The sequence below is a fragment of the Amblyraja radiata genome, chromosome 1 (genome assembly GCF_010909765.2).
Source record: "Amblyraja radiata isolate CabotCenter1 chromosome 1, sAmbRad1.1.pri, whole genome shotgun sequence".
NCBI classification, from domain to species: Eukaryota; Metazoa; Chordata; class Chondrichthyes; order Rajiformes; family Rajidae; genus Amblyraja; species Amblyraja radiata.
In genome coordinates, this window is record NC_045956.1 from 28,219,489 (window position 1) to 28,245,476 (window position 25,988).

The 25,988-nt window shown below is 45.7% G+C and overlaps 1 protein-coding gene across 1 annotated transcript; it reads right to left on the reverse strand.

Moving 5' to 3' along the window:
- Positions 1–960: 960 nt before the first annotated feature.
- Positions 961–18,342, reverse strand: apela (apelin receptor early endogenous ligand). The gene is made up of 3 exons (XM_033019162.1): positions 18,035–18,342; positions 17,449–17,535; positions 961–1,785 (listed from the first exon to the last, which is right to left on the reverse strand). The coding sequence occupies exons 1-2, from the start codon at positions 18,108–18,110 to the stop codon at positions 17,450–17,452; spliced, it is 162 nt and encodes a 53-aa protein (XP_032875053.1). The 5' UTR covers positions 18,111–18,342; the 3' UTR covers positions 961–1,785; position 17,449.
- Positions 18,343–25,988: the final 7,646 nt, after the last annotated feature.

Here is a 25,988-nt window from a genome sequence, read left to right on the forward strand (position 1 = left end):
AGCGGGACAGGCAGCATCTCTGGAGTGAAGGAATGGATGATGTTTCGGGTTGAGACTGAAGACGGGTGTCGATCCGAAACGCCACCCATTCCTTCTCTCCAGAGATACTGCCTATCCCGCTGAGTTACTCCAGCATTTTGTGCCTATCTCTGGTATAAACCAGCAACTGCAGTTCCTCCCTACAGATTCACTAGGATGTTGCTTAGATTGGAGGACTTCAGTTATGGGGGCGAGATAGGCTGGCCTTGTTTTCTGTGGAGCATGGTGACGCAGTGGTACAGTTTGCAGGTTAATTAGCTTCGGTAAAATTGTAAATTATCCCTTGTGTGTAGGATAGTGCTATATCGTGTGGCAATTGCTGGTTGGCACGGATTTAGTTGGCCGATGGGCCTGTTTCTCCGCGCTGTATCTCTAAACTGAACTTAATTATGAAATGGATAGTCAAATTATTTTTCTCATGGTAAAGTTATCAAAAGCAATAGGTTTAAAGTGAGATGGAAGTTTTAAGGATTTTTTTTAACACAGAGTAGTTTATATCTGGAACACGTTGCCAGAAGAGGGAGTGGAATTAGAAACAATCACTAGTCTTAAGAGGCATTTATACAGACACTTATTAGGCAAAGCATCAAAGACCCTGACATGGGCACAGGAGATGTCTAGCTGGGCAAGAATGTCAGCATTCAAGTGGTGGGTCCAAAGGGTTAGCTTCTATCCTGTATGACAATATATCAGACCGTTACATTTTCAAAGGTGTGGGAAGGAACTGCAGATGCTGGTTTTCACCTAAGTTTGACACAAAATGCTGGAGTAACTCAGCGGGACAGGCAGCATCTCTGGAGAGAAGGTATGGGTGACGTTGTGGGTCGAGACCCTTCCTTCTATCCGGAGATGTTGCCTGTCCCGCTGAGCTGCTCCAGCACTTTGTGTCTATCTATCTTCACATTTTCAAAGGTTGCGGAGATGAAAAATGCCAAATTATCTGCTGTACCAGAGTGGTTCGTAACATTAATCTGAACAATGTCACTGAGTGTGTTGAATTATTGGGGGAAACTGGCAGAAGGTTACATGGAGAAAAATGAGCATGAACAAAAAACAGAAACCAAGGCAGCATGAGGTTCTTTGACTGATCATAAACTCCGTTACCCGAGATTTCAATGTTCCGTGCTGTTTTCTTGCGTAATGGTAGTTCACTTTCAAAAAGGAAATGCGCACTTGGCACAATGTATTTGACTTGTCTCAGAACTGATCGGGGTCCAATTTTTACATTTTAAATAAGGTTTAAATAAGTTTGAGTAATTACATCTCATCAATTTCTACCAGATTGAAAAAAATCCTCAGTGGTGGAATGTTTAAGTTGAGAGAAAGAGATTTATTTTACAATAGCACGATTTAGTTTAAGTGGAATGTAGAGTGCTTAGCCGTGCAGTTTCAATATTACAACTACCCACATGTTAATTCTGCACTTGATTCATTGAGATTACAACAAAGTAAACAGTTGTCCTTTGGTTGTCCTTTGTCTTCGGGAAGTGGTTAGCTGGGGAGAATTATTTTTACAATTTTCACCAACGTTTCTTCAAAGTCATGCTTCTGATTTTCTGCCTTGTTTCCATTCGGAACATAAACTCTCTGTCCAAGTCTTGAGTGAGTATGTGCTCGCCAATCAAGAACTCATGTTTTTCCAATCTGAATTCTTTGAAATAGACTTATGTGTTTTCACCTCGACTTGCAAATCTGAGATAGTGAGGCAGTAGCAGGTGCTGTAAGTCCTTTGTGTTTTCACTGGTCCTGTAGTTTTAGGAAAAAAAACATAACTAAGACATCTATAATAATTCATGTTAGTTAAGACTGTGATATTTTTGCTTTGGTTACTTATTTAATATCAGGAATTCTTCAAATCCTTACCTATCCTCACCCACAGACCCCATTTTCAGCATTTTCTGCTGGAACCAACAATCGAGAGTGATGTGAACACTAGCCCAATACTTTGAGGTTGGTGAGATATCCTTAAGGGCCTGTCCCACTTGGGCCGTCACTTACCCGACAGGCCAGTAATGACGGTCACGCGACGGTCCTGCAAGAGTCGCACGCTTCATCATGCGCCCGCACAGCCGTCTGGAGCGCGTGACGTCATTTGAAGATGGACACAAAATGCAGGAGTAACTCAACAATTCAACACACTCAGTGACATTGTTCAGATTAATGTTACGAACCACTCTGGTACAGCAGATAATTTGGCATTTTTCATCTCCGCAACCTTTGAAAATGTGAAGATAGATAGACACAAAGTGCTGGAGCAGCTCAGCGGGACAGGCAGCAACAGGAGTGATGTTTCGGTTCGAGACTCTTCTTCAGTATGAAAGAAGAGTCTTGACCTGAAACGTCATCCATTCCTTCTCTCCAGAGATGCTGCCGGTCCCGCTGAGTTACTCCTGCATTTTGTGTTTATCTTCAATTTTCTTGGCCCCGCTCTGAGAGTAGGAGATCGACGATCGACGTTTGCCTGCTTCTGCTGCTGTTGGAGGTGAGACGTTGCGTCGCGCCAGGGTCTTAGGCTTGTCCCACTTTGGCCGTCAGTTACGCGACAGGCCGGTGGCGCGCGAAGATTTTGTGCAGGACTAAGTCCACACTCCTCCACACCACTCCATGCGCCCGTCCCCGCGCTACCCACACGCTAGCAGGTCACGTAAATGCCGCGCGAAATTCAACCAAATGGGACAGGCCCTTTACTCTTTCCCTAGTTGGGATTTGCAAATCCAGCATGGTTCAGCGATCAAATCCGCAAAGGCGATTTGAAGTTTACAGGGTTTGATGCAGGTTCATTAAGGTCCTGTTCCACTTAGGCTATTTTCTAGGCGACTAGGCTATCGCCGGGGTGTCGCCTGTATGGTCGTGAGTATTCTCCTCAGTCGCCCAAAGAGTAGTAGCGTCTTTCTGGTCGCCGCTGGATTTTCAACATTTTGAACAATTATTCAAGACTATCGGCGACAGTGGATTTGTCGCCAGATTAACGTAGGTTGTCGCTGGTGCTGACTTCGTTTTTTTGTTGTTAAAGTAATGATTCTAATTTCAAATTTTATGTCGAAGGGGGGTCCAGTTGCCGGTTTTTCGGCGACCTGAGACTCTATTACAGTCGCTGGCAGTCGCCTAAAAATAGCCTAAGTGGGACAGGCCCTTTATAGGTGTAGCCCTCCACACATCACAAGCAACTACATGAGGTGCTGAGTGATAAAAGTAGGCAGCATTTATCATCAACAAACCCCACCATCCGCCCTCTTCTCGCTGCTCCATCGGGCAGGAAGTATAGAAGACTCCTTCCGCACCACTAGGTTCAAGGGCAGCTATGTTTCCACATCTATCAGGTTCTTGAACCAACCCACACATCTCTAATCCTATCTAAACGACAGAACACGACAGCTCACCTCTTGGACAACCTTGGACTTTTTTTTCTCTAATTATGATTTTTCACTGACATTTGTGGTTTTTGCACAGTCTTTTAGAATTTTGTGTAATTTATGTGTATTGTGTGTGTTTGTGTCTGTGATGCTGCCGCAAGCTAGATTGTTTGTTGTATCTGTACCTCACCTTATTCATACATGTGACAATAAACTTGAGTTGCTGCTTGAAATCGGCAGAACAGCAGCAGCAGCAAAGTTATTAGGCAAGATCGTGGGATGTCTAACCAGGAGTAGCCAACAAGCTACTAGGATGTAGCCTACAGAGCGCTGATCCAGTCCATTAGTTTCATATCCAATAGAGATAGCAGTGGACCATTCAATCTCTGGGCAGCACGGTGGCGCAGCGGTAGAGCTACTGCATTACAGCGTCACAGACCTGGGTTCGATCCTGATTACTGGTGCTGTCTGTACGGAGTTTGTACCTTCTCCCTGCTTGGGTTTTCTCCGAGATCTGCAGTTACCTCCCACACTCCAAAGACGTACAGGTCTGTAGGTGAATTGGGTTGACATAAATGTAAGTTGCCCTAGTGTGTGTAGGACAGTGTTAATTTGCGGGGATCGTTGGTCGGTGCGAACAGGACAGACCCACCAGTGGCACAGTGAGAGAGAGAGAGAGAATGGACTGTATAGTTCTCATCACCAACTCCAGATGCCATGCAATCTCATGGCACTGGGTAAATAAAAATAGACAAGGAATCCACCTCCTGATTTCTGCCCCTTGGAAATAGCAGTGAAAACAGCAAGGGTGCAGAATGTACTCTTGGGTTGAGAGTGGTTGATAACAGCACCACAGGCCAAGCTGGCACAGTCCTGAAGGGGATAGCTGTCTCACTTGATCTTACAAATTACAGTTTTCAGTTTTTGTTTTTAGCTTTCGGTTTGAGTTTATTGTCACGTGTATCGAGGTACAGTGAAAAGCTTTTGTTTGTGTGCTAACCAGTCAGCGGAAAGACAGTACAGGTGCACAACCTTTTATCCGAAGATCCAAATAACGAAAACCTCCGAATAGCGGCCATTTTTGGGGTCCTTGAAGAAAGGTCCTTGAAAACGTTCACCGAGGGCGGCTCGCAGAGGTGACAGCGGAACCTCCGGTCGGTCCTCGAAGAAAGGGGAACTAAATCCCCATTCATAAAAGAGAAGGTGAGGGTATATTGCGCGGGAAGGTTAATAATTGACAATATGCTGCGGCCTGCCCGCTGAGTTAAAAAGTTCCCACGGTAGACTCACGATACACAGTGTATCGTGAGTCTTGCGTGGGAACTTTTTAACTCAGCGGGCAGGCCGCAGCATATTGTCAATTATTAACCTTCCCGCGCAATATACCCTCACCTTCTCTTTTATGAATGGGGATTTAGTTCCCGTTTCTTCGAGGACCGACCGGAGGTTCCGCTGTCACCTCTGCGGGCCGCCCTCGGTGAACGTTTTCAAGCGCAAGCACGGAGATCCCAGAGACCCACAGCCAACAGCAGCCCAGCCCCGCTCCAACTACAGAGGAAAACTGCAAACTGGCCGGAGACGTCAGGACCACCAGAAGCCGTTCCCCGAGCTGCGCCCCCTCATCGGGACACCGACCCCCAGGCCCACTGCAAGCACGGAGATCCCACAGACCCACAGCCAGCAGCAGTCCAGCCCCGTTCCAACCAAAGATCTTTGGTTCCTACTACAGAGGAACCTGGGTTGCGGATGACGGGGCGCAGCTCGGGGCGTCGTAGGGGCCCATCGGGGAGCGGGTTCCTGTTGGTCCTGACGTCTCCGGCCACCTGCCATCCTCCGGGAACTGTACCGCCCTTGCAGGAGAGTGGGGTTGTTTGCAGTTGCAGAGGGAGGGGGCAAGGGCGGTACAGTTCCCAGTCTCAGCTCCAGTCCCGGGGGGTGGCCGGAGACGTCAGGACCAACGGGACACCGACCCCCAGGCCCACTGCAAGCACGGAGATCCCAGAGACCCACAGCCAGCAGCAACTCCAGCCCAGCCCCGCTCCAACTCCAGAGGAACACGTAGGGGAAGAAGCTGATGGTGTGCAAGGTACGTCTTGTTCTTGGGGTGGCGGATGAGGGGGCGCAGCTCGGGCTGTGGGCAAACTGCCACTTGTCGCCGTAGCGGCCCATCGGGGAGCGGATTCCTCTGGAGTTGGAGGGGGAGGGGGGTATTGTGCTGTTTGATCGCCCCCTGCTATCCCAGGGACAGGGAGACACATCGGCTTTTTAGACAGGTGGGCAATCACTTCCAAAGTTCTGCCCACACAGTCAGTGCACCTCTCCTACACTGCATTTCATACAAACATTTATTCTGCAAGAAAAAACTACATAGAAGACACAAACTCGCGACCGAGTAACTGCCAGGATCGAGGCGCAAACTCGCGACCTAGCTCGGGGATTCAAGAATCCCCGAGCTATGCCGCCTAAGGGCATGTAGCCCCGCTAGGGTGACATGAGTGCGAGAGTTGATTCAATGCTGCGGGCACATTTACAAATTCAGGAATTCATTCAACACACTGCATTACATACAGACATTTATTCTGCAAGAAAAAACGACGTTGAAGACTCAAACTCGCGACTGAGTAACTGCCGGGATCAAGGCGCAAACTCGCGACCTTGCGGATATGAGCCGAGCACTCTACCACTGAGCCAGCCATTAAAATCTACGCTAAAAAATTTCCATTCCGAAGACCGACAAATTCTGAATTACGAAAAGTGTCTGGTCCCAAGGCTTTCGGATAAAAGGTTGTGCACCTGTACATGATTACAATCGAGCCTTACACAGGGAATAATGTTTACTGCAAGGTAAAGCCAGTGAAGTCCGATCGAAGATAGCCCAGGGGTCACCAATGAGGAAGATAGTAGTTCAGGACTGCTCTCTAGTTGCAGGTGGATGGGATTAGTTTAAATTGATATCATTGTTGGTATAGACATCTTGGGCCGAAGGGCCTGCTTACAGTCTTCGGTTCCATACAGCAAGTAGTTCTTTATCAACAATTTATATATGATGGATGCATTAGTCCATGATTGCAATGGTATCACTCCACAGTCCTTATGGAGACAATATTGTTGTTTATATAAGTCATTGGTGAGGCCACGTTGTGTTCAGTTTTGGGCACCATGTTATAGGAATGATGTTGTCAAGCTGGAAAGGGTGCAGAGAAGATTTACCAGGATGTTGCCAGGACTAGAGGGCCTGTGCGATAGGGAAAAGTTGAACAGGCTAGAGCTCTATTCCCTGGAGCGCAGAAAGACGAGAGGTGATCTTAGAGGTATAAAAAATCATATGGGTAATAGATTGGGTAAACGCACAGAGTCTCTAGCCCAGAGTAGGGGAGTCGAGAATCAGAGGACATAGGTTTAAAGTGAAGAGAGAAAGATTTAATAGGAACCTGAGGGGTAACTTTTTTTACACAAACGGTGGTGAGTGTATGGTCTCTATCTCATAGAGTGATACTGCATGGAATCAGACCCTTCAGCCCAACTTGTCCACACCGAACAAAGTGCTGTCTAGACCAGTCCCACCTGCCACATTTGGTCCATATCCTCTAAACCTAATTTATCCATGTATCTGTCTAAATGTTTCTTAAATGTAGCGATAGTACCTGCCTCAACTTCCTCCTCCAGCAGCTCATTCCATACACTCATTGCCCTCTGTGTAAGTTACCCCTCAGGTTCCTATTAAATCTTTCCCCCATCACCTTAAACCTAAGTCCTCTGATTCTCGACTGCCCTACTCTGGGCAAGAGACTCTGTGCGTTTACCCAATCTATTCCCCTCATGATTTTGTACACGTCAATAAGATCACCCCTCATCCTCCTGCGCTCCAAGGAATAGTGTACGGTAAATCAGAACATATCCGGCAGCTGAAATTTGGCATTCATCATTTTTGGACTATCAGCAGCCACAGGAAAGTATGCCATCATAATCTGTCATTTTGGATCCCTCACTCTGTCACTACTGTTAAAGGGGCTGTCCCACTGCGGCGACCTAATCCGCGAGTTCTGGCGAGTTTGACCTCGACATACTCGCAGAGGTCCTCGGAGGTCTTTGTAACTCTCCTTCATGCTCGAGAGTAGTCCCCGCGTACTCGAGGCCTCAGCTAGGTCAGGGCATATTTTTCAAAATGCCCGTGAGTTTAAAAAAAAGTCAATACTTCTTTTACTCGTAGGTCTTGTCGAAGTAGGTTGTGGTAGGTTGGCATGTTATTCGTAGGTAATCGAGGGTAGTCGAAGGTAATCGAAGGTAGTCATAGATAGTCTTCAAAGGAGGTCTACATGGTTGAAGGAGGTCTTCAACATGACATTTTTTCAAACTCTCCTAAACTCTTCTAAACTCGCCAATTAGGTCGCCTCTGTGAAACAGCCCCTTAAGTCTATCAAATCTTGTTCAATTCGGAGGCAAACTGAGAGAAGATGAGGTGCCATCCCTGTGCAATTGGGACTACATGCATGCTAGACAACAAAGACAGAGTGCATCGGACAGTCCTAAGCAATCTCACAACCAACAAATGAAATCAAAGCATGACAGTCCTGGGACATAGAACAGTACAGCACAAGAACAAACCCTTCAGCCCCCAATGTCTGCGCCAAATATGATGCCAAGGCCATTGTTTATCTACTGCACATAACCATATCTACCCATCCCCTGCATTTCCATATGCCTATTCAAAAGTCCTTTAAATGCCACTAACTTACCTGCTTCAACCACTACCCTCGGCAACACGTTCTAGACACTCACCGCCTCCTGTGTAAAAATACTTGCTCCACACATTTCTTTCAAACTTTGCCCCTCTCATCTTTAAGCTACGCCCTCGACTTTTTTATTTTTCCATCCTGGGAAAAAGATTCTGACTACCCTATCCATGCTGCTTATAATTTAACATACTTCCATCAGCTCTCTCCACAACCCCCCATCCCCCTCCCCTCACCCCCCCCCCCCCCTCCCTCCGCATGCAACAGACCAAATTCTGCCAAACCAATGTCCTGTAAAACTGCATCATGACCTCCTGACTCTTATGCTCAATGCCACAAGCAGTGAAGGCAGGCATGCTATACGCCTAAGATAGACGCAAAGTGCTGGAGTAACTCAGCGGGTCAGGCAGCACCTCTGGTGAAAAAGGATGGGTGACATTTCAGGAGAGGACCCTGCTTCAGAATCTGACCTGAAACGTCACCCATCCCTTTTCTCTACAAATGCTGCCTGTTCCGCTGAGTTACTCCAGCACTTTGTGTCTATCTTTGGTATAATCCAGCATCTCCAGTTCTTTGTTTCTACATGCCATATGCCTTCTTTACCACTCTTATCTACTTGTGTGGCGACTTTCAGGGAATTATACACTTATTGATATTGATGGACAATTAAAGAGCTAACAGGAAGAGGAGGTTCTAAGACCCTCTCTTTCTTCAATGATGGCAGACCTTACACGTGAGTGTTAAAGACCAGGCTAAAGTATTTGCAACCATGCACAGCTGAATAGAATAGATGATTCATCTTCCCCCTCTGAGGTCCCAACCATCACAGAAGTAAGTCATCAGCCTATTCAACTCGCTCCGTGTAATAAAAAGAAACAAACATGACTACATCCCAAAGATACACACACAAAATGCTGGAGTAACTCAGCGGGACAGGCAGCATCTCTGGAGAGAAGGAACGGGTGACGTTTCGGGTCGAGACCCTTCTTCAGACTAATGACATCAGTCTGAAAAAGAGTCTCAACCCAAAACGAATGGGTTGATAGACAATAGATGCAGGAGTAGGCCATTCGGCCCTTCAAGCCAGCACCGCCATTCAATGTGATCATCCACAATCAGTACCCCGTTCCTGCCTCCTCCCCATATCCCCTGACTGCACTATCTTCAAGAGCCCCATCTAGCTCTCTGTTGAAAGTATCCAGAGAACCGGCCTCCATTGCAGAGAATTCCACAGACTCACAACTCTCTGTGCGAAATAGTGTTTCCTCATCTCCGTTCTAAATGGCATCTTTAGGACTGAGATGAGAAACTTCTTCACCCAGAGAGTTGTGAATTTGTGGCATTCCCTGCCATCGAAGGCAGTGGAGGCCAATTCACTAGATGTTTTCAAGAGAGAGTTAGATATAGCTCTTAGAGCTAACGGAATCAAGGGATATGGGGTAAAAGCAGGAATAGGGTACTGATTTTAGATGATCAGCCATGATCATATTGAATGTCGGTGCGGGCTCAAAGGGCGGAAAGGCCTACTCCTGCACTTTTTTTTTGCTTATATGTTTCTATGACTAGATCCCAGCTGTGGAACATCTGATATGATTTGACATACGATTTGGGGCAAGAACAGGCAACTCGGCCGCTAAAGCATGTTCCACCTTATCAGATTGTAATCTCAGCACTGTTACTGTTTGCATGTGGTTACCCTTCACCCTCTTCTCAAATATCTGTCTATTTAAAAAAATATTCAAAGATTGATTCCACAGCCCATTGAGGAACAGGCTTCATAACCATCTGATGGGAAAAATGCTTCATCTTTGTCTTAATGAGATGACTATTTTTTAAATGTCCATTATTTCTAGATTCTCCCTTGAGAAGACACATATTCTCCACATCCACCTGAAAAGATTATTTAGGATCTCCATCAATAATCATCGCTCCATGTTCCTGTGGAAGCAAGCCGAGCCTGTCCAACGTTTCCTCATCCACTCCAGATAATATTCTAGTAAACTTTCTCAGTCTGAACTCCCGCGCATTGACATACTTAAGTAATGAGAACAATACTGTCAACAGTGCCTCAAGCATGTTCCTACCAATGTCTTACAAAAATGAAACAAACTCCCTAAGAGCCTGTCCCACTTACGCGATTTTTTTGGCGACTGCCGGTACCCGTCATTAGTCGCAACATGTCGTGAGGTGACGCCTGTATGGTCGTGAGTAGTCGCCCAAAGAGTCGAACCATTTTCTGGTCGCCGGTGGATTTTCAACGTTGAAAATTTTCAACCTGCTGCGACTATGATGGGTGCCAGCAAGTCGCCTAAAAAATCGCTTAAGTGGGACAGGCCCTTTACTCAATTTCCCTCGTAATAATTTTAGTTCTGCTTGCTTTCTTAACTACTCACAGTACCTACATATAGGCCTTTTTCAATTTGTGCACTAGGATACCCAGAACCCTCGATATCTGGAGAAGTCCTTTCCACTCGTCACTTTAATTTCATGTTTCATGTATTTTGTGTTTTATGAATGTTGGCAGATCAATTTCCCTCCTGGGATAAATAAAGTTCTATCATATCGTAAGGATCCAAACCTAAAACGTCTTCTATCCATGCTCTCCAGAGATGCTGCCTGACCCACTGAGTTACTCCAGCACTTTGTGTCTTTTTTTTGTAAACCAGCTTCTGCAGTTCCTTGTTTCTACTCTCTGTATCTGGGTTCTGCAATTCCTCACTGTTTAGCCAATATGTTTTTTTAAATATTGTTTTTGTGCAAGGAGTAGATGCAGAGAGTCTCTTGCCCAGAGTAGGGGAATTGAGGACCAGAGGACAAAGGTTCAAGATGAAGGGGAAAAGATTGTATAGGAATCTGATGGGTAACTTTTTCACACAAAGGGTGGTGGGCGTATGGAACAAGAGGAGGTCGTTGAGGCTGGGACTATCCCACCATTTAAGAAACAGTTGGACAGGTACATGGATAGGACAGGTTTGGAGGGATATGGACCTAGCGCAGGCTAGTGGGACTAGTGTAGCTGGGACATTGTTGTCCGGTGTGGGCAGGTTGGGCCGAAGGGCCTGTTTCCACACTGTATCACTCTATGACTATGCTAAAATGGGCAGTTTCACATTTTCGCACATTGTACTCCATCTGCCAGTAACGAAGACCTGTGCTACAGAGCCATCTGCACCTTTGGTTAAACAGGTCCAAGACACTTACGACACCTATTCCTATACCTCCTCCCTCACATTCATCCAGGGACCCCGAGCAATCCTTCCAGTGAGACAGAGATTCACCTGCAACTCCTCCAACCTCAGCTACTACAGTCAGTGTTCCCAACGTGACCTCCTTTACATCGGCGAGACCAAGTATGGACTATGCCACCGTTCCTCCCAACACTTGCGCTTGCTCACTCGCTCGGTCTGCCAAGGCCTGCTGCATCTCTCGGTTGCTAACCATTTTAACCCCACTTCCCTTTCCCATGCTGATGGTTCTATTCTGGACCTCCTCCGTTGCCAAAGTGTGGCGACACACAAACTGGAGGAACAGCACCTCATATTCCGCTTGAGTAGTTTAAAATCTAACGGTAGTGGTGACTGGTCATGAACGGTCTTTTGTCAGAGGGTGGTGAATCTGTGGAATTCTTTGCACTGTCAATGAAATGTACTTTGCAATAACAATCTGATAAATGGTCAGATCATCTGTTCCAAGCAAGAAGACACTTGCTCGCTCCCAGTAAGACACTGCTTTTCTTTGTGAAATTACCTTGCAATATATTTTGTATTCTACCAGAACAGCAGAGATTTAATATAAACGAGAAGATTCCCGACATGAAACGTCGCCTGTCTGTTCCCTCCACAGATGCTGCCTGACCCGCTCAGTACCTACTGGTTCTCATGTCTTGAGTTTTAACATAAGATCTTATGTTAAATCTTACGTTATAAGATCGTCCAGGTTCAGGAACAGCTTCTTCCCTACAGCCATCAGGCTATTAAACACAACAAATAAGCTCTGAACTGCAACGGACTATTATTATTATTGCACTATATTTGGTTATTTATTGAGTACGTGTGCATGTGTATACACACACTGAACTTTTTTTCTTCTCCCGTTATGTACTATGTTTACATATTCTGTTGTGCTGCAGCAAGCAAGAATTTCATTGTCCTATCTGGGACACTTGACAATAAAACACTCTTGACTCGACTTGACTCTTGACAAGCACCACTTAAGGGCCTGTCCCACTGTACGAGGTAATTCAAGAGTTCTCCCGAGTTTTCCCCTGATTCAAACTTGGAGAATGTCCGTAGCGGGTCCGTAGGAGCTCATGGATGTTACGTAGCGGCCCGTATGCGTAACGGTAGGCACTCGGGAAATCCGGTAAACTCCTGACGTTTTTTCAACACTGTGAAAAATGTCCAGGAGTAAAAAAATGCTCGTGATGAAAAAAATGGTTACTTTTAACTGGTACGAGCCACTACGAGACATCCACAAACTCCTACGGACCCGCTACGGACATTCTCCGAGTTCGAATCACAGGAAAACTCGGGAGAACTCTTGAATTACCTCGTACAGTGGGACAGGCCCTTTAGAGTTACGCTGAACATTTTTGAGCCTCTGGAGGAGGATTGAACTTACTGTACAATCTACAAACTCAGAAAAAGCACCTGCAATCTTTAACACTTCACTCATAAGTTCATAAGTGATAAGAGCAGACTTAGGCCATTCAGTCCATCAAGCCTACTCCACCATTCAATCATGGCTGATCTATCTCTCCCACTCTACCCCATTCTCCTGCCTAACCCCTAACACCCATACTAATCAAGAATCTATCTATCTCTGCCTTAAAAATATTAATTGACCATACAATACAATACAAAGTGCTGGAGGAATCAGCAGGTCAGGCAGCATCAGTGCAGTGAATGAACAGGCAACATTTTGCGTTGAGATCCTTCTTCTGGCCTTCCCCCCCCCCCTCACAGATGTTGCCTGACTTGCTGAGTTCCTCCAGTGCTTTTGTTTTGCTATCTAAAAATACTGTAAATCTCTGAATATATAAGCATCAGTATATACTGTAAAACAGCTGCAGATTATGGTAGGACAGTGTGATGTAGAACTGCTCTGATACTCTCATAACATACTCGGGGTAAAGGAAGATCTTTGTAAGCACTAAAGTTGTCATTCCATCCTCAGATGACCCACTGATTTCCTCCAGACCTTTATATTTTGCTCAAGAGACCAGCTTCTGCAGTTCCTTGTGTCTTCAGCTTACAACAGGGTGGCACGGTGGTGCAGCGGTCGAGTTGATGCTCTACGGCGCGTACTACGGGCGCTGTCTGTATGGAATTTGTACGTTGGTCCCCTTGGGTTTTCTCCGAGATCTTCGGTTTCCTCTCACACTCCAAAGACGTACAAGATTATAGGTGAATGGGTTTGGTATAAGTGTAAATTGTCCCTAGAGTGCGTAGGATAGCGTTAACTTGCGGGGATCGCTGGTTGGTGCGGACTCGTTGGCCGAAAGGGCATGTTTCCGCGCTGTATCGCCAAACTAAACTAAAACAGTTCTGTAAATAGGTCTTCAAAAAGGAACTGCAGATGCTGGAATATCGAAGGTACACAAAATAGCTGGAGAAACTCAGCGGGTGCAGCAGCATCTATGGAGCGAAGGAAATAGGCGACGTTTCGGGCCGGGCCGGTCTGAAGAAGGGTTTCGGCCCGAAACGTCGCCTATTTCCTTCGCTCCATAGATGCTGCTGCACCCGCTGAGTTTCCCCAGCTATTTTGTGTACCTGTAAATAGGTCTGCTGGCCTTAATGATATTTTTTTTGCTTATGAAAAACTAATCTGAAGGATTAGTCATGTAGATGTGATTAAGTAATGGTGACCACACTCAGCTCATGAGACCGGCTGATAAGGTGCTAATGTCATTAAATGCCTGTGAATGTGGACAAGATGCGCTTTTGTGATAGTGAAGGTGAAGACACATAGTGTTTATTGCAGTGGAGCCAACAGCAATTGTCTATCCATCAGTTATATCCAATGTGTAATATTGGGACCTACTGGGAAAGGTATGGGGTATGTAAGGCTGGATATCTAACACATTAAATCACACTCCCTATTTAAATAAACTGAAGGGAATCAGACGGTATTAATCATAAAGATAACATTTTAATTTAATCTTAAAGAAAGACACCAAGAGCTGTAGTAGCACAGGCAGCATTGTGTCTTCTTGTGTAAACCAGCATCTACAGTTTCTTGTGTCCACGGCTTAATTTAATCTTAGTTTGGCTGGAATGCTTTAATTTGGACTGCCTTTCGCTGATGGAAGAGAACTTTACTGGCATTGAGCCAGTCCAGATTTGAACTAACCCAACAAGCAAACAGAAGCACCGGCAGGTAAGTGATACCAATATATGGTCAGTCCCAAGCTCCAAATCTCCCCTCACACTGTTTTTTCACACCTTACCCGTCCATATCTCTAGACTCCCTCTCTCCTGATTCTCAGTCTGAAGAAGGGTCTCGACCCGAAACGTCACCCATTCCTTCTCTCCGGAGATGCTGCTTGTCCCGCTGAGTTACTCCAGTATTTTGTGTCTACCTTCAGGATAAAGTTTTCTATTCCCTGAAAGTAGACGAGGATCTGCAAGGTTCTGTACTCCATGGTAGTATTCTGCAGTTCATCTGGGATGTGCTGAGGGAGGGGAGGAGAGGAGAGTGGGAGAGGAGTGGAGAGTAGGGGGAAGGGGAGGGGATGGAAAGGAGAGGAGAGAAGTGAAGGTTGGGCATTTTCTCGAGCTGATGTTGCCCTGAACTGTCCAATGGGCAAGAGCATGTGATCTGGTTGATTGTAAGGAGATGACTCCATGTTCAGTCACACACCATACTCAGAATCTCAATGCTGCTTTGAGCTGCCCTCAAGGCTGTGTTCGGGACATGTACATCACTCACTCCCCATCTTTATTGTCCAGGACACCACCGACTCCCTCACCACCCCCTCCCATTCCCCACCCCCTCCTCATCCCCTCACCACCCCCTCCCCAACTTCCTGCTTATACAAAGTACATGAGGCCAAAATCTGTATGTGGTGTTTCAAAATAAATAAGATTGTACAATGTACAACATTGAATGTATTGGATATAAAAAGATGTTAGATATCTTTGTTTTGCACCATTTTACCAACAATTAAAACATTTAATTTTGTTCAAAGCAGGTTGAAGGGAATGGCATTAGAATTAGCTGTGTTTTTTGATATTGGGGCGATAGAATAATTCTGGCCAATTGGTAAGATTAGCAGGCTTCCCGCCCTGCCACGGCTATGGACTGGGAACCCGGGAGGAGGCCTCATCCAGGCGCCTCGGTCTCAGCGAAAGCTGGACAGGTACAAGTTCACGTTATAGGAGTAGAATTAGGCCATTCGGCCCATTGAGTCTACTACGCCATTCAACCATGGCTGATCTCTGCCACCTAATCCCATTTTCATGCCTTCTCCTCATAATCCTTTGACCCGTTCTAATCAAGAATGTCTATCTCTGCCTTAAAAATATCCACTGACTTGGCCTCCACGGCAATGATGGTGACAATGAGTTCCACAGATTAACTACCCTCTGACTAAAGAAGTTCCTCCTCAACTCCTTTGCCCAGTGCTGTCAGACACTCATGATATGCTAACCCATTCATTCCTGAAATCCTTCTTGTAAAACTCCTCTGGACCCTCTCCAGAGCCAGCACATCCTTCCTCAGATATGGGGCCCACATTTGCTCACAGTACTCCAAATGCGGCCTGACCAGCGCCTTATAGAGCCTCAGCATTACATCTCTGTTCTTCTACTCCAGTCCTCTTGATACAAAAGCTGTCATTGAATTTGCTACCGAGGAGACCGGATGGGATCGGTGGTGGCAGGGGCTTGCGTCGGATGGAGCCGGGGCACGTGGACCGGACGCGGCCTACAGCGGTGGAGCAGCGGCGGAGGACACCGCAGCCGCGCTTGTCCAGGCCGACCCTGCAACGCCGCCAGGACAACAGACCTTCATGGTCAGATCAAGATCCCTGCACTTACAGCAACTGCGACTTGACAATGGTGCCAAACTGGCGACTCTGTGCACTGTCTCAATGCACTTCTGCTATACACTTGTACTGTATCTGAGATACTTGTCTAACATGTATCTAAATGCTTATGTATAGTGATACTTGTACTGAACTGTGTACAAAAATGAATTTCACTGTACCTCGGAACAGGTCACAAATAAAGTACCATACTGTACCATACTAGATGGTATTAAACCCTGAAATGATGCATTTTGACAGGACTAAGAAGGCATTGAATGATCGGCCCTCAGGAAGTACAGCGGAGCCTTAGTGTCCATGTCCAGGGGCTCCTGAATGGGTTGATAAGATGGGTAAGAAGACATACAAGACTCCATTAATAATTCTATGCCCTGTCTTCATTAGTCAGGCCACAGAATATAAGTGTAAGGAAGTTATTGCACAACTATTTAAGATGTTATTTAAGCCACAATAGATCAGTCTGAAGAAGAGTCCGAACCCAATCTGTCCATTTCCTTCTGCCTGACCCACTGAGTTCTTCCAGCATAGACTAAAAATGCTGGAGCAACTCAGCCGGACAGGCAGCATCTCTGGAGAGGTAACGTTTCGGGTCGAGACCCTTCTTCAGGCGAGTCCTTGCTTTCTCTCTCCATCCCCTTCCCCTTCCCAGTTCTCCCACTAGTCTTAGTGTCTCTGCCTACATTCCGCCCCCTCTCCTGACATCAGTCTGAAGAAGGGTCTTGACCCGACCCGATTGAGAACAGAAAAAAAGCAAAACCATGAAACTCTGAGATTGCAAACGACAAACTAACTCACAAGCAACTTGCTCTGCATTCTACATGCACATCTAATTATTCCAATACCATCATCAGTCTGAAGAAAGATCTCGAACCGAAATGTCGCTTATTCCTTTCTCTCCAGAGATGCTGCCTTACCCGCTGAGTTACAATAGACAATAGGTGCTGGAGTAGGCCATTCGGCCCTTCAAGCCAGCACCGCCATTCAAAGTTCATGGCTGATCATCCCCAATCAGTATTCCTGCCTTCTGCCCATATCCCCTGACTCCACTATCTTTAAGAGCCCTATCTAGCTCTCCCTTGAAAGTATCCAGAGAACCGGCCTCCACCTCTGAGGTAGAGAATTCCACAGACTCACAACTCCAGCATTTTGTGTCTACCTTTGATTTAAACCAGCATCTGCAGTTCTTTCTTACATATTTCAATACCATAATACATACAATAAACAGTGATGTTTGATTACCGTTGCAAGTAATACAATTGATCTTACAGTTACAAACCTCAAGGGAAGGGAGCTCTCGAATGGAGAGGCATGCATCTTCTTTGTAAACAATTGTGCCTTTGCAGTTTTCTTTTCCATTTTTTACCTGAAAGTAAGAATTGAATCAAATTGGTTGTTTGCCATCTGATATGATATTGATTTGACATTCTCTAAAGCGGGGAACTCAAGAATTCTGTAACGAGAACTGTTAAATTTACATTGTGACTTTGAAGTTCTTTCTGAGGAAGCTTGAAGAGGTGACTAGTGTACCTGTTCAACCGATTAAGCTTCTCTCACAACTTCTCAAAGGTACCGTTAGAGGTGATTTTTCTAACATTTGAGCTCTGCAAAGATTTTAATGACTAAACCATTCCACACATTGTATTCTCAAAGCATAACTGTGTAAAACATTGCACATAGACTCCCTTAAGTCCCAGTGAGTTTTATAAACTCTGTATTGCCATACAATTCACTTCAGTTACACTTCGAATGACTTGACCTAGACAAAACACAGCACACCTTACAAAGTCTGTAGGAATGATGACATTATAGAGGACTGCACTGGACTCAGTGGCTTTAGATTAAAAACCATTTGAACAGCTTACCTGGTTTCTGTCCACTGATCAACAGGAAACCTGTGCACACAATGAGGATAATGTACAAGAGGTGCTGGAATCTCATCTTGAATTTTTTTTTAAAACTGTTGTGGCTGAGCTGACGAAGGCAGAACACAGGATTAAATTCACAGCACCGCCAGTTGAGAGAAAAGTCCCAGGTTTGGCCAACGGTATCACACTCGAGTGCCAAGCTCCTCGAACTGAGCGGAGCTGCTGCTTTTACTAACAAGGTTAATGATCACATCAGACGAGGTTATTGGTTATTAGCTCTAGTCGGGAGGGCCTCTTTCTTTGTATGGGACAAACTCACACCCCTCTTTTCCATAAGCAAACAACTGAGAAGAAAGCCAAGTAAACAGTGTTTGTCTGTCTATAGATGGATAAGCTGGCTCCGAGACAAAAGGATGGCCCCTCTTTAAATGCAGCCGGCCACAGAAGAATAAGAATAAAATGTGACGCTTCACCATTTGCAAGTGTTTGACTTTGTATTGCAAACATACTCATCCCATATGGAGAGAAACCTGAGAGAATCAGGAAGAATCCCTCTCCCGCCCTTTCTGGGCACAGGAATGTGAAAGCACAAATCAATTTGTGCTTATTTAGTGTTGCCACGCATCTTCAGCCCCTCTCTCAATCATCACTGCATCATCTGCAATATTTTATTTATCACACACACACCACATCATGTGAAGAAATGTTCAATAATACCAGAGCAAATATGTTCATGTTCATAAGTGATAGGAGTAGAATTAGGCCATTCGGCCCATCAAGTCTACTCCAGCATTCTATCATGGCTGATCCATCTCTCCCTCCTAACCCCATTCTCCAGCCTCTGACACCCGTACGAATCAAGAATCTATCTCTGCCTTAAAAATATCCATTGACTTGGCCTCCACATAGTTCGCGATTCCTGGTTCTTTTACAACAAGAGTAACACCAAAGATTCACATGCCTGATTCACCATGTCCCTGTTGGGAAGTTACAGATATCATGTGATAGAAGCTTACTGCCTTTGTTTTAATCTAGAATCATCTTTTCCAGAGCAAATCTCATCTGAAACCCTCTCACCCGTGTCTCCTCTACTCGGGAATAAATACAATACGGTTGACTTTTCAGGGGATTTTTGGTCAATTTCACTTTAGTTTATTGTCACGTGTCCCGAGGTACAGTGAAAAGCTTTTGTTGCGCGCTATCCAGTCAGCAGAAAAACAATACATGATTATAATCGAGCCATTTACAGTGTGTAAGGGCATGACGTTTAGTGCGAGGTAAAGTCAGCAAAGTCCGATCGAGGATAGTCCGAGGGTCATCAAAGAGGTAGATAGTACTTCAGCACTGCTCTCTGGTTGTGGTAGGTGCCTGATAACGGAATCATAAGAAACGGCCTCTGAATCTGAATCTCAGCAATGTTGCCCTGAGAACCCAGAAGAGATATGGAAGAATGAACAGACGTAGGATTACTGAGAAGTCTAGCATGGATGATTAGGACAAACATCATCAACAATGCTTCTTAATATCACTCTATGAAAGCTGCCCTTTCAGTTCCATAGCACTCCCCCTCTCCACCAGCACCTCAGTCAGTATCTTTGCCCTTTCCACATAACACTGTCACCTCCACATTTGACAATTGTATCTCCTTCTAGGTTCCTATCGTTGACCTTGTTGCTTTCTCCTGCATCACCTCTCAGTATTTTTTTCTCTTTCTATACCTGCTTCACTGCCTTTAAGTTTTATATATATTAAAGTTTAATATATCCTGGCCAATATCCCAGTCAGCTCACACAATGAAACACAGATGATCTGGCCATTATCACCTTGCTATTTATGAGTCCGTACTGCATGCAAATTAGCAGCTGCCTGCCTATACAACAGTAACTACAAAGTACTTCACTGGCTTTGGGAGGTCTTGGTCATGTTAAGTGCTCAGTAAATGCCCGTCTTTTCCTCTCTTTTACCACTGCCCGAGTCTTTGACCAAGCTTTCAAACACTATTCCGGATCCATCCAGGTCTTGCAGCAAAAGCAACCCAAATGATTCTCCATAAAGCATTCCGGCATGTTTCCTGTCTTAAAGATATTATGTAGGTGCAACTTCATGCAGTTTGTAGTTGCAATCGCATAAACACAGATTTTGCACATAAGCACCACAAAGCAAATACAAATCATTTTCAAACAAGATGAAATACTTTTGCGATCTGCTCCTTTGTGCCACAGCCTGGGCACTTTTCCAGTCCGTGCCTTCCAACAGCAGTTCGTACCTCTTTGTTAGATTCCCTTCCCTTGCAATTCTAAAGGAAGTAACACAAAAGACCAATGACATTCTCATCCGTGCCAAACTTCTTCTTCAGTTAGGGACTCTGAATTCAATAGCAATTTGGATTTTCATTCATTCAACGGTTCTGTCAATTTAAACAAGAAAATCAGATCCGCTGTTCTGAGAATAGGATTCCCACCTGTTCCATTTTACCCAGATTGTCCAGTTACTTTTGGCTTCTGTTGTACGGGAAGTGGGAGAGAAGATATACATGTGCGTTTCCGTTCCCCATCCCCTTACCGTCTGTCCGCTGTTCTTGCATAATCTGCTATCCTTGCTTCTACATGGGCTGACGTATCATATAGGAGCAGCATTAGTCCATTCGGCCAATCAAGTCTACTGCCATTCATGGTAGATGCAAGATTGGCTAGTCTACTTATCTGGCAGAGTGGTGCAGGGTGGTTGAGTGTCTGCATTGTATATGGGGAGGTCAGGGTACAGGACTGTGGGATTGCCCTGGTCTCAAATATATCCTCGCCTGCTCCATCAGACCCCCCCCCCCCCACCTCCCTCCATCCATTGCCTGTGGCTTAGCCTCTCCCAGCCATCAGACCACTCTCACAAGGGTGAATGCCTGCCACCTGACTCTGGGTACAGGAGTGTGTAGGAAGGAACTGCAGGTACTGGTTTAAACAGAAGAAGGGTCTCGACCCGAAAAGTCACCCATTCCTTCTCTCCAGAGATGCTGCCTGGCCCGCTGAGTTACTCCAGCATTTTGTGTCTACCACTGGCGACTGGAGACCAGGTTCCAGACTCCCTTTGCCAGAAGCCTAGCACTTGATGGGCCACACTGAGGGTGCAACACAGGATGCAGAACCTGCCTGAAACGTACAGAGGGACAGCAAGATGCAGTGAAGGTGCAAACTCACCCAGGCAAGGAGTCAGGTCTCTGCTCCTTCCATTACCATCATAAGTTCTCGGTGCAGAATTGGACCCATTCGGCCCTTCACTCTGCCATTCAATCATGGCTGATCTATCTCTCCCTCCTAACTCTCCCTCCCATTCTCTTGCCTTCTCCCCATAACCCCTGTCACCCGTACTAATCAAGAATCTATCTACAATATCTCTGCCTTAGAAATATCCATTGACTAGGCCTCCACAGTCTTCTGTGGCAATGAATTCCACCCTCTGACTAAAGAAATTCCTGCTCATCTCCTTCCTGAAGGAACATCCTTCAATTCTGAGGTAGGAATAACAAAATGCTAGAGTAACTCAGCGGGACAGGCAGCATCTCTGGAGAGAAGGAATGGGTGACGTTTCGGGTCGAGACCCTTCTTCAGACTGAGAGTCAGGGGAGAGATATGGAAGGGTAAGGTGTGAAAACGAGAGATCAACGTGAAATCAATCTGAAACACATATGAAAGCATCTAAAACTGCAGTGTACTCTCAACTGAGAAAATTCGAAAACCACATTCCATGAACAAAGTTATTGTATGTTTGTGGTCTGAGCCCCTGACCTTATCACTGACTTCACAGAGATAAATAGCAAAGCCTTATAATCATAATAGCTTGTCGTCTTTACATTTGAAAAGCACTGAGCACTGATTCATGCTTATGTTTCCTTCTTTTAAATCTGACTACTGCTTCATTACGACTAAAAAGTATGATCACTCCATAACTGTGTTAATTGATTAACTCTAGGGGCTAGCGGAATCAAGAGATAATGGGGAGACTGCAGGCACGGGTTACTGATTGTGGATGATCAGCCATAATAAAAATGAATGGCGGTGCTGACTTGAAGGGCTGAATGGCCTCCTCCTGCACCTATTTTCTATTTCTATGTTTCTATGTACAGGTCTGTTTTTCCCCCCAAAGTAATACAGATCAAGAAGCCAGAACTGGAGCCACAACAATATCTCAGGTTGCAGAAGAGTTGGGAAAGGTTCGAGAGCCAGGGAAATACAAAGTCATAGGGAGGGAATTGAAATTTGCAATGCACACCTTCCACATGAGATACTGGTAACTGAGGGCCCTTGTAAGTTAGTAAGCACAGGGATGATGGCTCTCGATGCCATAATCAAGTGTTTTAGGTGACCTCATGTGCAGAACTGAGGATGCCAGCTTGAAGTACACTAGAATGGGGAAGTATAAAGATGGATAGACCGAAGATAGACACAAAATGCTAGAGTAACTCAGCGGGACCGGCAGCATCTCTGGTGAGAAGGAATGGGTGATGTTTCGGGTCGAGACCCTTCTCTCCAAAGATGCTGCCTGTTCCGCTAAGTCACTCCAGCTTTTTGTGCCTATCTTCAGTTTAAACCAGCAACTGCAGTTCCTTCTTACACATAACAAATGGATAATGGTTTCAACAATGTGAAAGAGGCCGAACAATGTTATAAAAACATAGAAACATAAAAAATACGTGCAGGAGTAGGCTATTCGGCCCTTCGAGCCTGCACCGCAATTCAATATGATCATGGCTGATCATCCAACTCAGTATCCTGTACCTGCCTTCTCTCCATACCCCCTGATCCCTTTAGCCACAAGGACCACATCTAACTCCCTCTTAAATATAGCCAATGAACTGGCCTCAACTACCTTCTGTGGCAGAGAATTCCAGAGATTCACCACTCTCTTGTGTGAACTTTTTTCTCTCATCTTGGTCCTAAAAGACTTCCCCCATATCTTTAAACTGTGACCCCTTGTTCTGAACTTCCCCAACATCGGGAACAATCTTCCTGCATCTAGCCTCTCCAACCCCTTAAGAATTTTGTAAGTTTCTATAAGATCAGCCCTCAATCTTCTAAATTCTAGCGAGTACAAGCCGAGTCTATCCAGTCTTTCTTCATATGAAAGTCCTGCCATCCCAGGAATCAGTCTGGTGAACCTTCTCTGTACTCCCTCTATGGCAAGAATGTCCTTCCACAGATTAGGAGCCCAAAACTGTACGCAATACTCCAGGTGAAGGTGAAATAAACAAATATTCGATCTGGAAACTAAATATGATGCCGAGGTTGCAAATAGGCTGTTGTGGTCTCAAAAGGAAGAGAGTTCGATTTGTAGGGCAGGGGGGATGAGCTTGTACTGGATATCGAACATGAATCCAGTCTGAAGAAGGGTCATGACCCGAAACATCACCTATTCCTTCTCACCAGAGATGCTGTCTGTCCCGCTGAGTTACTCCAGCTTTTTGTGTCCATCTTCAGTTTAAACCAGCATCTCAGTTCCTTCTTACACATGAATCCTTTGAGCTTCCTAATGTTTAGTTGGGGGAAATGCCACCTTATGCAGTACTGGATGTCAGAAGACACTCTGTGAGTGTAAAGACTGATGAAGGATGGAGCGAGGTGGTGATGTCATCCACATACATGTTGAGTTGAGTTTATTGTCACATGTACCGAGGTACAGTGAAAAGCTTTTGCGTGCTAACCAGTCAGCGGAAAGACAATACACAATGACAATCGAGCCATTCACAGTGTACAGATACATGATAAAAGGAATAACGTGAATAATGTTTAGTGCAAGATAAAGCCAGTAAAGTCCGATCAAAGATAGTCTGAGGGTCTCCAATGAGGTAAATCGTAGTTCAGGACTGCTCTCTAATTCTGGTAGGATGGTTCAGTTGCCTGATAACAGCTGGGAAGAAACTGTCCCTGAATCTGGAGGTGTGCTTTGTCACACTTCTGTACCCTTTGCCTGATGGGAGAGGGGAGAAGAGGGAGTGGCCAGGGTGCGACTCTCCATTGATTATGCTGCTGGCCTTGCCGAGGCAGCGTGAGGTATAAATGGAGTCAATAGAAGGGAGGTTGGTTTGTGTGATGGTCTGGGCTGCGTCCACAATTCTCTGCAATTTCTTGCGGTCTTGGATGGAGCTGTCCCCAAACCAAGCTGTGATGAATCCTGATAAAATGCTTTCTATGGTGCATCTGTAGAAGTTGGTGAGAGTTGTAGGGGACATGCCGAACTTCCTAAGACGCCTAAGGAAGTAGAGGCGTTGGTGTGCTTTCTGGGTTTGTGAGAAATGAGGCAGCATTTTCAGATGATTTTTGTCACGGAACGATATATCTATGGGAAATAGGGAGGAGATATATCCTTGGGAAGTCCAGAGGTTTCAGTGTGGGAGCAGAAAGAGAAATGGATGCAGGTAGCATTGTGTGCTCCCACCTCGTCAGGCGGATTCGGGACACGCATTAATGTGGTTTGTTGGAGTCTAGAAAATACTGCAGGTGGGTCAGGGAAGAAATACAGGTTACCTTCATCCCAATGTACATCATTAGATTAGATTAGATTAGATTCGTTTTATTGTCATTCAGACCTTTCGGTCTGAACGAAATTTTGTTTCCCTGCAGTCATACATATAATTTTTTTTTTAAATGGCAAAAACACACAATCAACACAAATTTAACATCCACCACAGTGAGTTCACCAAACACCTCCTCACTGTGGTGGAAGGCAAAATCTTAAAGTCTCTGTCTCTTCCCTCTTTGTTCTCCCTCTGCGCCGAGGCGACGGTTCAAACTCCGCGGGTGGTTGCTGCCTCCGCCACAGCTTCGGTGCCGGGCCGGGTCTCCACTGCTGCTGCCGCCGCCACAGCTCCAGGGCCGAGCCGGGTCTCCGCTGCTGCTGCTGCCGCCGCTACAACTTCGGTGCCGAGTCAGGTCTCCGCTGCTGCTGCTGTTGCTGCTACAGCTCCAGGGCCGAGCCGGGTCTCCGCTGCTGTTGCTGCTACAGCTCCGATGCCGCCAGCTCCGCCATTAGGCCTCAGCGCAGACGGAGACGGGGAATACGACCGAAGAAAAAGTCGCATCCCCCGAAGGAAGAGACCAAAGCATGTTTCTCCCACCCCACCCACACACATACACAACTTAATAAAACAAAATTAACTAAAACATGACAAGGAACAAAAACGAAAAGAAAAAACAGACGGACTGCAGGTGGGCCGCAGCTGTTAAGCCAGCGCCGCCATCTTGGATCATCTAGTGAACACAGTAAGTGCATTTCAGAAAGAGCGTTTTAAGGTTCTGCTGATGGGTAGCCAGTGCAGTTACCAGATCACTCATCAACTGCGTTCGGTTCTACAATGACTCTGTCTGGGCATCTAGTGTTTCCCTTTACACTCGTGCATTCAAGGTGTTCATCGAAGATAGACACAAAAAGCTGGAGTAACTCAGCGGGACAAGCAGCATCTCTGGGTGACATTTTGGGTTGAGACCCTTCTTCTGATCCAAAATGTCACCCCATTCCTTCTCTCCAGAGATGCTGCCTGTCCCGTTGAGTTACTCCAGCATTTTGCGTCTATTTTCCGGAGTAAACCAACATTTGCAGTTCCCTCCCTGGACAAGATTTTATCACCCACTGTAACATCAATAACCAGACCTATTCCTGATCATTTAACCAGCATTCCAGTCATTTATCTTCAGTTTTGTCCTTAAAACCACAGGCGCATGTGTGCAGCGGAAGCTTGCTGAGATGTAACACAGTGCTCCACACACTGTCTTTTGTCAGACAGGGCAAGACATCTCTTTCACCGCTAGCCAACCTTGCAGTGGTGCTCAGCTATGTGTTTCTTCTGCGCTTGCCTTCACCTGAACTGAACCGTGAACTCAGTTACGTATCTGGGATTTGGCGTCTTCCTTTGATGGGGTCATCCCTGAATTTTATTCAAAAATTAAAAATGTCATTTAGCTCT